Source organism: Octopus bimaculoides, chromosome 8, assembly GCF_046866305.1.
Source record: "Octopus bimaculoides isolate indiv1 chromosome 8, ASM4686630v1, whole genome shotgun sequence".
NCBI lineage: Eukaryota > Metazoa > Mollusca > Cephalopoda > Octopoda > Octopodidae > Octopus > Octopus bimaculoides.
The window spans coordinates 86180106-86192559 of record NC_142935.1 but is presented as its reverse complement, the minus strand read 5'-3'; the positions used below and the strand labels follow the sequence as shown (position 1 = coordinate 86192559).

Here is a 12454-nt window from a genome sequence, read left to right as displayed (position 1 = left end):
TACATGAGAGAGAATAAAAAATAAAAAATCTGGAACTAATTTTTTTTTTAATCTTGTACACAATCTTTAGATCTGCACACTTTAAGATCTAAACAACTAAATATATATTTTTGTTGAAGAAAATTCTAAAAAATGTTTATGCTTCTGATTAATTTCTGTGATGAGCTAGGTTACCATATTCGTGTAATATATGTAGTTCTCACAGTTCTTCAATAAATCTGGTTTTCAGGCTGGTGGTTAAGAAATTTGTTTCCCAACCACATGGTTACAGACTCAGTCCCACAGCATGGCACCTAGGGCAAGAGTCTTCTGCTATAACACTGGATCAACCAAAGCCTTGTGAGTGGATTTGGCAGATGGAAACTGAAAGAATCCTTCATGTGTGTGTGTGTGCATATATAGGAATATGAGTTTGTTTCTCTTTTGTCTTGGCCTCATGTGATAGTTGCGAATGAGTGTCACTTTTATTCAAGCAGTGTCCTTTGTTTCCAATCTTCCATGAAAACATGCCCAGCTATGAGGAAATATTACCTCACATGGAAACAAGTAAGGGTGACAACAGGAAGTGCATCAGACTGTGGAAAATCTACCTCAATAAATTCTGTCTGACCCATGCAAGCATGGAGAACTGAACTTTAAACCATTGTTAATGATTCTCTCATGTGTAGCTAACATGGTGAAGCTAACAGAATCATTAGAGCATCGGATAAACTGCATTGCCGTATTTTTTTTTTTCTCATTCTGAATTCAAATCTCACTGAGGTCAACTTTGCCTTTCATCCCTCCAGTGTCAATAAACTAAAAGCATCAATCAAGTATTGGAGTCACTGGTATCAACTTATCCTCCTCTCAAAATTTGTGGCCTTCAATCTAAATTAGAAACCATTTTCTATGTACCCTATACATGATTTGCATAAAAAGTAAAGGTTTCAATCTCTATATATTAAAATAGCCAATATAAAAGTTGATTGGTTGGTTAGTTGGCTGGTTGATTTCACCAGTCACACTTTACATCATACAGAGAGAGTAAAAGAGAGATAGAGAAAGTGAACATAAAAGGTACAACAACATCGAAAAATACCTTAGGAATGAGAACCCAGGTTCGAAATTTCTCCAAGACACCTGACGAAGGCTGGAGGGTATATCAGCCGAAACGTGTTAACAACAAACAAGATGAGGACAAATATCCGTCAAATGTAAATAGATGACATACCGCTAAACATTTTGCCTGGTGTGCTAAAAATTCTGCCAGCTCACTGCCTTAAGTTGAACTATGGTTACTGTATGCATGTCCTATTCCTGATGACAGAAGTATACTCTAGGTTACCAATGACACTGAAGATATGAATATTCAGATTTTATAAATAAATCTGATTATTTAATTTAATAAATCTGATTATTTAATTCCCTTAAATGAAGGATCATTCTACCCACTACACTCTCGGAGTGGTTGGCGTTAGGAAGGGCATTCAGCTGTAGAAACTCTGCCAAATCAGATTGGAGCCTGGTGTAGCCATCTGGTTCACCAGTCCTCAGTCAAATCGTCCAACCCATGCTAGCATGGAGAGCGGACATTAAACGATGATGATGATGATGTAATTCATTCTTGAACTGTCCCTTTTTTCAGAGATTAAAGTAGATGCAATTCCAGGTAAATGTCAGCCAAATAAAACTATATTCTAAGCACATGCAACACTTGCATGTGCGTGCATGCACATGTGTGTTTTTAGTAAAATATTTTAAAAGTTGTATGTCATAAAATTGTTTTCAAACTCTAAATAATAATTTGAAGATTTTTACCTGTGCAAGGATGTCGGAGTTTGTAAAAGATTGCATCACTTTCAACACCATCAACAGGATTGATGGCAGTTTCTAGAAGAAACAGAAATACATAAAGTAAACATAAGCAAATAACAATGTTGTTGCTTTTATTTGAAATGATGAAGAACAATGAGAGTTTCAAAGTTAAAAATAAAATAATTTTATAATAAAAGCATATAAATGTTGATTTTTTTTTCATTTTTGATTTATTGAAAAGCATAACAGAAATTTAGAGGTGTTGTATTGTGTGTAAATTGTTATAATATAGATGCAGTCATGGGTGTGTGGTTAAGAAGCTTGCTTTGTAACTGTGATTTCAGGTTCAGTACCACTGTGCAGTACCTTGGGCAAGTGTTGTCAATCATAGCCCTAGACTGACAATTGTTGCAAGCAAATTTTGTTGACAATTGTTGCAAGTAAATTTTGTAAATGGAAACTGTGTGGATTTCTTTTTCTGAAAAGCCTAGATTGTCACTTAGGCATTTACTCACATCAAGTGCACTGATTATTATTGGCACAAATGTGAATATGTATGCATGTATGAATGTACATACATATTTTTGCATGGGTTAGATGGTTTGACTGGAACTGGTAAGCCAGAGAGCTGTACCAGGCTTCAGTCTAGTTTGTCTTGGTTTCTACGGCTGGATACCATTCCTAATACCAACTACTCCAAGAGTGATTTTGCTTGGCTTGATGTGTCTTCTCAAGCACAGCAAATCGAAAGGTCTCAATTACTTGTCATTGCCTCTATGAGATTCAACATCCAAAAAAGTATGTTCCACCACCATTTTTTCTTAATTCTGTAATCTAATATTTGTTAAAGCTAGTTTATCCAGATTATCACTGAGGCATTTACTCACAACATCAAGTGCACCGATTATTATTGGCATAAATGTGAATATGTATGAATGTACATACATATTTTTAGGTGCAGGAGTGGCTGTGTGGTAAGTAGCTTGCTAACCAACCACATGGTTCCAGGTTCAGTGCCACTGCACGGCACCTTGGGCAAGTGTCTTCTACTATAGCCTCGGGCCGACTAAAGCCTTGTGAGTGGGTTTGGTAGACAGAAACTGAAAGAAGCCCGTCGAATATATATATATATATATATATATATATATATACATATATACATATTATATATATATATATATATATATATGTATGTGTGTTTATATGTTTGTGTGTGTGTGTCCCAACATTGTTTGACATCGATGCCGAACCACTAAGTTACGTCCCTGTAACTTAGTGGTTCGGCATAAGAGACCGATAGAATAAGTCCAGGCTTACAAAGAATAAGTCCTGGGGTCAATTTGCTTGACTAAATGCGGTGCTCCAAGAAAGCCACAATCAAAATGACTGAAATGAATAAAAGAATAAAATATCAAATTTATCAAAATATTTTCTGTGTATGGTACTGATCCAAAATATGATTATATCCTACCTTCTGTACGAAGTTTTAGTCCATAAACTTAAATATGGACTAAAGTTTATGAACTGGGACTACTGTATATACTTGCAGATAGGTCGTAATTTTTTCTTTAACACAAATTTCAATAAAAATCAGGAGTGCAACCTATCCACTCAACATCACAGGGATCTGAAGTAGATGGCAGCATATCAGTAGTCCAGGCATGTACCCTGGGCTTGGGCTTTTCAGTTTTCAAGTTGTTATGGAAACATTTTTGTGATGTCTGTTTACTAGAAAACGGAAGCAGGAAGTCTGCATATTGGTCTTTTTGACAACCCCGATTCATTCCGATTTTTAGTTAGAAATTTTAATAATTGCAAACCCTAATCATGAGTAAGAGAAAGAGTTATGCAGTAGGTTTTAAGTTGAAAGTGGTGGATTATGCAAAACAACATGGAAACAGATCTGCAGAAAGAAAGTTTACGTTAAAAAAGGGCCATGTAACTCCCCAACCACAAATGCCTACTTTGACAACCCCAAACTAAGGGTGTGACCTATCCACAGGTGTAACCTATCTGTGAGTATATACAGTAATATCTCATAAACAAAGAATGAATTGCTTCATAGATCTGGATAGAGGAACTTGGTTAATATTTTTTTTACATGTTGACATTCTTATTGAATTGTATTATCAAGCATTTGTTAAAAAGATGATGTGGTTCTCACATTTCTTTAGCCCTTTTGTTGCCATATTTTTGTTTAAATATACTTCATTGTTTCAGTTCATATTGAAAATATTGAAGAATTTAGTATAAGAACTGTCATTATTAAGCTGGTGTAGGCATATAAATCAAACTGAAGATTTTAAATTAGAATAGTTTAAATTAGAATAATTATATTAAATTAGAAACAGGAAGTTTGTATCCAGAACCAAGGGTGATTTTAGATGGTTGGTATTAAAAGGGTTAACAAACCTAGTTTATGTATTTTTATTCTCTCACATGACCTTTGTTTCACTTCATTTCAAAAGTAATGAAAGAGTTAATAGAACAATTTTCTTATTAAGCTGGTGCATGGTACATAATTTAACACAAAACTTGATGGAAGGTTTTAAATTAGATCACTTTAAAACAAGAAATTTGTATGATAAAACCAAGACAGTCTCAAATGAATATCAGAAGGGTTACTGGTTAAACTATTCAACTTAATAACAGCACTGAATCTTGCACAGACTGATTGCTAATTACAATATTAATGAAACAACAAAATTGAAGAAATTAATGCATTGAAAATTAATACCATTACCTGGTTTATATGACACCTTATTGATTTATTATGAGATTAACACATATAAAAATGGCCTTTTTTCTTATGCTTGTGACAGATGGCTTTCATTACTGGACATTATCTGCAGTCATGTCTATACTCCCACCCCCCACAAAAGCAAATCACTTCTGAGAAGTAGCAGCTGTAATAGTTTTCCATCTACCTTTCTAACAACAGTATTACATGTGAAGATATCATAGTTAGAAATACTAGCATTCTCCCTAGAGTCCATTGCTTTGGCTTTTGATATTGTTGTTTCCCGGTTCATTGTTTCATACTTGAATTGTCTAAGTTAGTGATTTTCAACCATGGCTTCCAGGGCCATATGTAGTACTCAAACATTCTTCCAGCAGCTCTTGACGTTTTTTTTTAAATATAATAAAAACCTCTGATTTAGAAAGTATTCATGCATATTCAGAACTACTGGTACCAAAATTAAAATGTTTTGAAAGATATCAAACAAGGGTCTGTTTTCACCTGAAGTTGCACTATTTTCCTTCATTCATTGACTTGAGCTTGCTACAACTTTAGTATGGACAGAGACACACACGCATGCACACAATGGCATGAAACGGAGATACAGACAGATCAATTACAGAACAGTAAATGAGCATTATCAATCTGCACTATGACCATCAATTACCAGTGTTGGTAAAGCAAGAAGCCACTCAGTCAGCTCTTATTTATTCTTTCCTCAGTGCATTAATCATCACTCACTGTCATGGCAGAACTACCTTTGAAGAAAGCTTGTACACTTAGACAAGACAACTGTGCATTTCAAGCCAATTGGGAAGTAAGATATCTTGTGACTGAAAAAGCAACAAGGCACACTGCCTTTTTTGTCCTGTGGCAATAAAGAGTTTGATGTTGTTTAATACTGAGAGGCACTACAAAACTCGTTCTGCAGAATATGACTGCTACTAAGAAGAATCAAGGCAAAGAAAATAGGAATTCTTAAAGTCAGCACACACAAAGCAAAACAAAGCAAGACATAATTTGGGCATAAGACATAATTTGGACATGGCACTGGTATGGCCACATGGTGCATATGGATAGGACAGCTGTGTAAAGAAGTGCCAATCTCTAACGGTGGAAGGACTCTGTGGAAGAGGTAGACCCAGGAAGACATGAGACAAGATAGTGAGGCATGATCATTGAACATTAGACCTCATGGAGGCAATGACAAGTGACCAAGACCTTTGATATGCTGTGCTTGAGAAGACTTGTCAAGCCAAGTGAAATTGTAGTCATGGCCAATGCTGGTGTCGATGCTAGCACTCATGCTGGTGCCAATGCAAGCACTCATGCCAGTGGCACAAAAAAGCACCTGTGTTGATGGCACATAAAAGGCACCCATTACACTCCTGGAGCGGTTGGGTTTAAGAAGGGTATCCAATTGTAGAAACTGTGCCAAATCAGACCAGAACTTGGTGCAGCTCTCTGGCTTACAAGTTCCAGCATGGAAAGCAGATGCTAAAGGATGATGATGTAAGTGATCTAAAGACAAAACGATGGCATCATACAGGATTAGCCACCTTCTGGCTTGCCATATGAAGCTGCATTTAGATGGTGAAATCATGAAACAGGCTGTTGTTGTGTTCACTGAGATATTTCATTCTAACATTCAATAAAAAGCTTAGAAAATACAACTTGGCAATAACACAGTAACTTGAGTTGAATGCATATCTAGCAACCTATATGATCAGCTTCTCAGTAAGCTGAGGGATTTTGTTTGCTACTCTACTATTCATGATGGCACAAAAGATATTAGCAGTACAGAGCAATAAGTTGCATTCATCAGAGGAGTCATGCCAGACTTCCAGATTAATGAAGAATTTCTCACACTGTGATCCATTCATGGCTCAATAAAAGGGACAAACATATTCCGTGTATTTCATGCAAGCCTTATAATAAGCACATTTGGATCTATCAAAGCTGTCTTTGTTCACCACAGATGGAGGTCCTTCTATACTTGGACAGAAACAAAATCTTCAAGAACTCACTACGAGATGGTAAGCAGAAGACAACTTTATTTCTGTGATATGACACCACTGCATTTTTCACCAAGAAAATATCATTACTAAGTCACTAAAAATGGCCAATGTAACAGAGGCCGCAATAACAATCATAAATTGGATTCAAGAAAAGCTCTGAACTAATAGAGACATGCTCATGTACACTTGTTGTTTGGTGGTGAAGCTGTCTCAATAAGTTCTACAAACTTCTCTCAAAAATCAAAGCTTTTGTTGAAGGGAAGATAATCTTCCCTCAGCTTGGCAACAAAGAATGGATTGCTGATTTGGCTTTCATGATTGATATCACCACACACCTTTTTGCTTCGAACTGTGCCCTATAAAGAAAGGACAAGTTCTGCCATGAATTGTGCAGCAGTGTGTACTTTCATTGCAAAGCTTCACTTTTGGAAGACGCATAATGCACATGGCACTACATCCTATTTCCCCTAACTTTCTGAGCACAATAACAAATCATACAACAGAATCATTAGTGACTTAAATGAACTTGAATGCCATATTTATGACATCAAGATTCCCTGCTCTTGATGAAAATATGTTAAGCACCTACGGAGATAGATGCAGTCACCAATCCTGTTGAATTTCAAATGAAGTTCCTAGACTTGCAGTCAAATGTGGAGCTGACATCTGCTTTCAAGGCTAGTCTACTACTTCTGGAGTTGAATCCCACAAGTGAAATGTCCTAATGCACAGAAAAATACCTCTGTGTGTTTGGTCCAACATGCGTGTGAAGCACCTCTCATCAAACTGGTGGGTATCAAAACAAAATATTGCAACCCACTGACTGACCATCATGTCAATCAGCTTTCGCATACTACATCTTCCACCATGAACCCTTGTTTTGACAAACTAGTTCAAAGTTGAAAGCAAAATCAAGTTTCACATTAAATTCCATTGCTCTACTATGTTTTGTTACAGTCTTCCCTTTATAAAGAAAATAAATTTTTCTTTAAATGACTTGTTTTACTTTTTTGATGCAGCCCCCTAAAAAAAAAATCAAGGTTTTGAATTTAGCCCGGATATTAAAAAGGTTGAGAACCACTGCTCTAAATCATTGTTATTACCCATCGCTTTTCAATGCTAGCATGAATTGGATAGATTGGCATGATCTGAGTCAGTACTAATGTAGAGTTATTGTCCTCCTAGATAGGCTGGGACCCTGTTTCACTTGTATGTTCCAATTCTGACATGGTTGCTACAGCTAGCTGTCCTTCATAACATCACTTACTTTACGGAGAGTAAAGGGTGTATTTTATTTTGATACCAACACTAGAAAGATTGCCCTGTCTCCAGCAAGATTAAAGAGTACCTTCTAGTCTATGTTGTTTCTTTTCATTTGTTCATTGCACCAGCACCAGAGAGTTGTCTTGTCTATGGCAAGAGGGAGATAGAGTAATGAGAAATAACTAGAATGAGAGGATGATAGAGGAAAGTGTAATGAAAAAGAAACAGGTTGATGACAAAGCAAGGGTTATAGAAGAGAGAGTAAATGGAGAGACAGGTCTATGATTTAACAGATCAAAACAGGTGGGTGTTCTGGCTTAGATTCAACATGTGGGTAATTGATTAAATATGCAGCTCCAAGAAACTATAATTTCTGACGTTGTAATGATATTTACAAAACAAGAATGGATCTAATTCTCAACAACCACAAAGGAAAGGACTAAATATGCATCAATATTAAAATTGGTTAATGTTTAAGTATTTTCCTTGTTTTTGTTTTTTAAATATTAAAGTTAATGTTTATTATCAAGAAACGAAATCAAAAAAGAAAAAATAGTGCAACAGGTATAAAAAAAAAATGTGTAGAAAATGAATCTGAAAACAAAAATGTGCGGAAAGCAATGGGGGCGGGAGTGGCAAAAGGACTTCGGAAAATTCACAAGATCCGAGTTTTTTTTCTCATAACTTTTAGGAAAATTGGTTTTTTTTAATGAAATTTTATAGAAATTACTTTCAAACGGTATAGATTACGATTATAAAGAAATTTGTGGGTAAACTCTTTTCCGAGGGGTGAGGAGAGGACTACGAAAAATTCACAAGGTTCGATTTTTTTTCGCCCATAACTTTGAGGAAAATGAATATCTTTTAATGAAATTGTATATACCTTCCAAAGAGCATATATTATGGATGCCTAATGTGCCACAAACCCCTTATTTTTGTTCGGAAAAAAAGTGGGGCGGAAAACCGGAATTATTGGAAAGTTGTTTTTCTTTTTATCGATGAATGAATTATGGTGACCTAATATGCCACAATCTGCAATCAGGGATTAATATATCCAATGATTTTTAAGAGGTATGTAAAAGATATTTTGTTTTAATATACTTTTACATGTTTCACACACACACAAATACTAACGTGGTTTTTATACGGATTTTGTATCATTCTTTCTCTCTGCTGCCCAGACTTCGTTACCACTTATTGTTCTTATCAAACTTGTTTGAATTTTTAATCTAATGTAATCCACACTCTAGAACACGTATTTCTGTAAAATGTTATCTTAAAATATACTTAAAGAAAGGGGGCTAATGCACTTTTGGACCTCACCTTCAAAAATGCATTTTGTTTTTAAAAATTTCTTCGGATTCCTAGTTATGGTAAAGGTGCACTTGTAAAATTTAAACAAAATTTTAAAGAAAGAAACAGCCCCCGTTTTCCGGACAAAAATGTGTTTTGTATCATACTAGGTTACCATAATTCATTCATTGAGAAAAAGAAAAACATTTTCCAATAATTCCGGTTTTCTACACACACACCCCTTTTTTTCCGAACAAAAATAAGAGGTTTGCGGCACATTAGGCATCCGTAATGCATGCAGTTTGAAAAGTATTTATATAAAATTTCATTTAAAAAAACCCATTTTCCTAAATATTACGAGGGGAAAACTCGAATTTTCCGAAGTCCTCTCCCTACCTCCTCAGAAAAGATTTTACCCACAAATTTCTTTATAATCGTAATCTACGCCGTTTGAAAGGTATTTATATAAAAACATTTTCCTAAAAACATTTTCCTAAAAGTTATGAGGGGAAAACTCGGATCTTGTGAATTTCCCGAAGTCCTCTCCCAACCCACCCGCATAGCTTTCCGCACATTTTTGTTTTCAGGTTCGTTTCCTACACATTTTTTTACACTCGTTGCCCTATTTTTTTTTTTTTTTCGATTTCATTTCCGAGTAATATTATAAACATTAACCTTATCATTTAAAAAACAAAATAAGGAAAATATTTAATGGACGAAAATAATGACATTAATGAATTTCCTTTTAAAAGTTTTTTTTTTTCTTTTTAATCTCAACATTATTGTTCACTTCAAAACCATAATATTCTCCCAGCAAAATAAACTCATTTATTTTCTAGTTATAAAAAACAATTAAAATATCTAAGGCTTTAACTGAAGTTCTAATTATTTTTCAAATATGAGACTCGTATTATCTTGTATGCTAAACTAAATAGGCATAATACATGCAGACTACATCTATACACAGTCATCAAAAAAACGAAACATTTTTTAGTTAATTTTTTAATCATGCCTGGAGTTTTTGTATAACTTTAAACACTACAATGACGAGTCAGCGGTGTATTTACGAAAGTTATGTTCCAGCTGACAAACGAGGGAGTCTGAACGTAGGCGCTCGAATTGCTTGAAAAATCCGCCAACAAATTCCCTTAGATCAAACCCTACGGTCTAGAAAGAAAAAAAAAACACATTGCATAATGTACTTAAAGAGGGATGTTCGTGGCTGGAATACCTTTGATCATAGATCTGCTAGATGGAAGCTGACCTGGTGCTAAAAATGACAACAGTATTAATGTTACGTATGAAAAGGCTGTGATGAGCATTTCAGTACAAAATAAAATATATGTCATTGTTTTTCTTACTGTCAATCAACATAAAGTATTGTTTGGGACCATCATCTAGGAAAGCTTTCATCTCTGTTCTCGGCATGCTTAGAGTTGCACTTCGAACTTCACCATAGAAGGAGAACACAGTGAATAACTATGATGAGTGAAATGGCGCGAAATATTCACAAGGCTTAATTAATGCGAGCATGAATTTTGATAACATTAAAAAAAAAAACAGCGATGTTTATTAAATTTAATAACTTTTTGTTTAATTAGTGTTTCTACTTTTTGCAACTATATCGATAACAAAATACGTAGATGCTATTTTTTTTATGTTAGCCGTCTATTTATCTTTCTAACATTTTCTTAGTTGAACTAGCTTTATATTGCTGACACAACGTAATTCAATAAAATATAAAGACACCAATATTCCTTCGTATATTTCTTTTACTTTTAATAACTATTTTAAAATGACTTTGGTTTATACTGACTTAATATATTTTTTTCTTCTTAGAGTTTTCAATTTATTTTCATAATTCCCTCTTGAAATTTATCGGAAAATATTTATTTCACTCGGTAATTAATTTTATTAAAACATTTATCAACAGAAGCAACCTAAAACATAACATTACTTTGAACCAATTCATTATATATTTCTTTAATTGGAATTAAAGCCCGAGAATTTCAGTAGCTAGTAACTGAGTAGTGATCGTTCTCAGGGAGTATTAATGATAGTGAAAAGGAAAGTTTTAACTAATTATCTACTTAGGGGTGGGACTTGTTTAATTCATTAATGCTGTTGTAAACAGATTGTGAGGTAAAGGAGACTTAATTCTCTATAAATTCCCGCAGATGGTTGTTTACCTCTGAATTAATCCTGACTGTGCAGAAATGCGAATTACAAGTGTGAAATACAATATTTTTAGTGGTGTGTGCTGTTGTAAATGCACAGAAATGGTTGGCAGACGCTTAAAAAAAAACATGGAATAAAAAACCTTTTTTTAAAAAAAAAAAAAGGCTTCCCCCATTGTTTTGCAATGTAGGATACAAAAAAATTTTGAATAACTCCCGACAAAAACTGAGAAATTCCAACCTATGGAGTCCACCGATTTATTATAGAAGAGCTCCAACCGTGACCGTTCCGTCGTTTATAAGGATTAGATTTTTAGGGGAATTTCGCTGCTTTTTCTAACAAATGAAACGACCACGTAAAGGCCTTTTGTTGGCTTGCAACATTATGTCAAATAGTGTTAAAACACCAACACATTTTAGTAACCTGTTACTACACTTCGCCAAACTATCAGACAGGAGCTTCAACTCACACTGATGAAACCCAGGGGTCGGTTAAGTGGTTAGTATCGATCCCTGGGTGGATGGATGTCCATGTGACTGTACAAGGAGCCGATAAACGCCGGAAATGATTTTGGGCACTAATGATGATGAATTATTAGTGAATTTAATCTGGAAGAGCGCCGTAGCCTAAGATTTAAACCAGCTATTTTTCCTGCCAAATACCTATGCAATAACTCACCATTACATATTTGTCATTAAATATTCCGACTATATCAGTTTGACTGAATTTTTATTATTATTTACCAATTTCACTAATTTATTATTTAAATATGTATTAAAAAGCTGCAATGATAAAGAAGAATGAAGGAATTGTGGTTTGTAAATCAAGAAATCTTTTTATTAATTATACTTTGTAAATCATTTGTGGTGAATTTTTTTTTTTTTTTTTTCATCACAGATACATCTTTGCTTAATGATACGGAAAATAAAATATAACCAAGTAAAACTTATTCTGAAACTCCAACTCATTAGTGTATCAATTCTGTTGAATACAGTTGTCTTTAAAAAAAAAAACAATAACAATACAGCACCAAGCGCTTCGACTGGTCGCACGCCACAAGCTTCAACAGAACCTACTGACGCAAGCCAGCATGCTCGTAGCAATTCTAAATTAATTTTTGAAATTTACATGATGGGAGATTGATAACTTATCTACAATTCTATGA

The 12454-nt window shown here is 34.6% G+C and overlaps 1 protein-coding gene across 2 annotated transcripts in view; it reads right to left on the bottom strand.

Moving 5' to 3' along the window:
* LOC106875240 (ribonuclease H2 subunit B) overlaps positions 1-10631 on the bottom strand; it is a 37095-nt gene extending 26464 nt beyond the window's left edge. The window contains exons 1-2 of one of the 2 annotated variants that reach the window (XM_014923304.3): positions 10473-10631; positions 1801-1872 (exon numbers count right to left, since the gene is read on the bottom strand). In XM_014923304.3, the coding sequence (XP_014778790.1) occupies positions 1801-1872; positions 10473-10539 (139 nt within the window). In that variant the 5' untranslated portion in view covers positions 10540-10631. Of the gene's footprint in view, positions 1-1800; positions 1873-10342; positions 10452-10472 lie in introns of those variants that run through there. The other variant, XM_014923303.3, reaches the window with a different exon arrangement.
* Positions 10632-12454: the final 1823 nt, after the last annotated feature.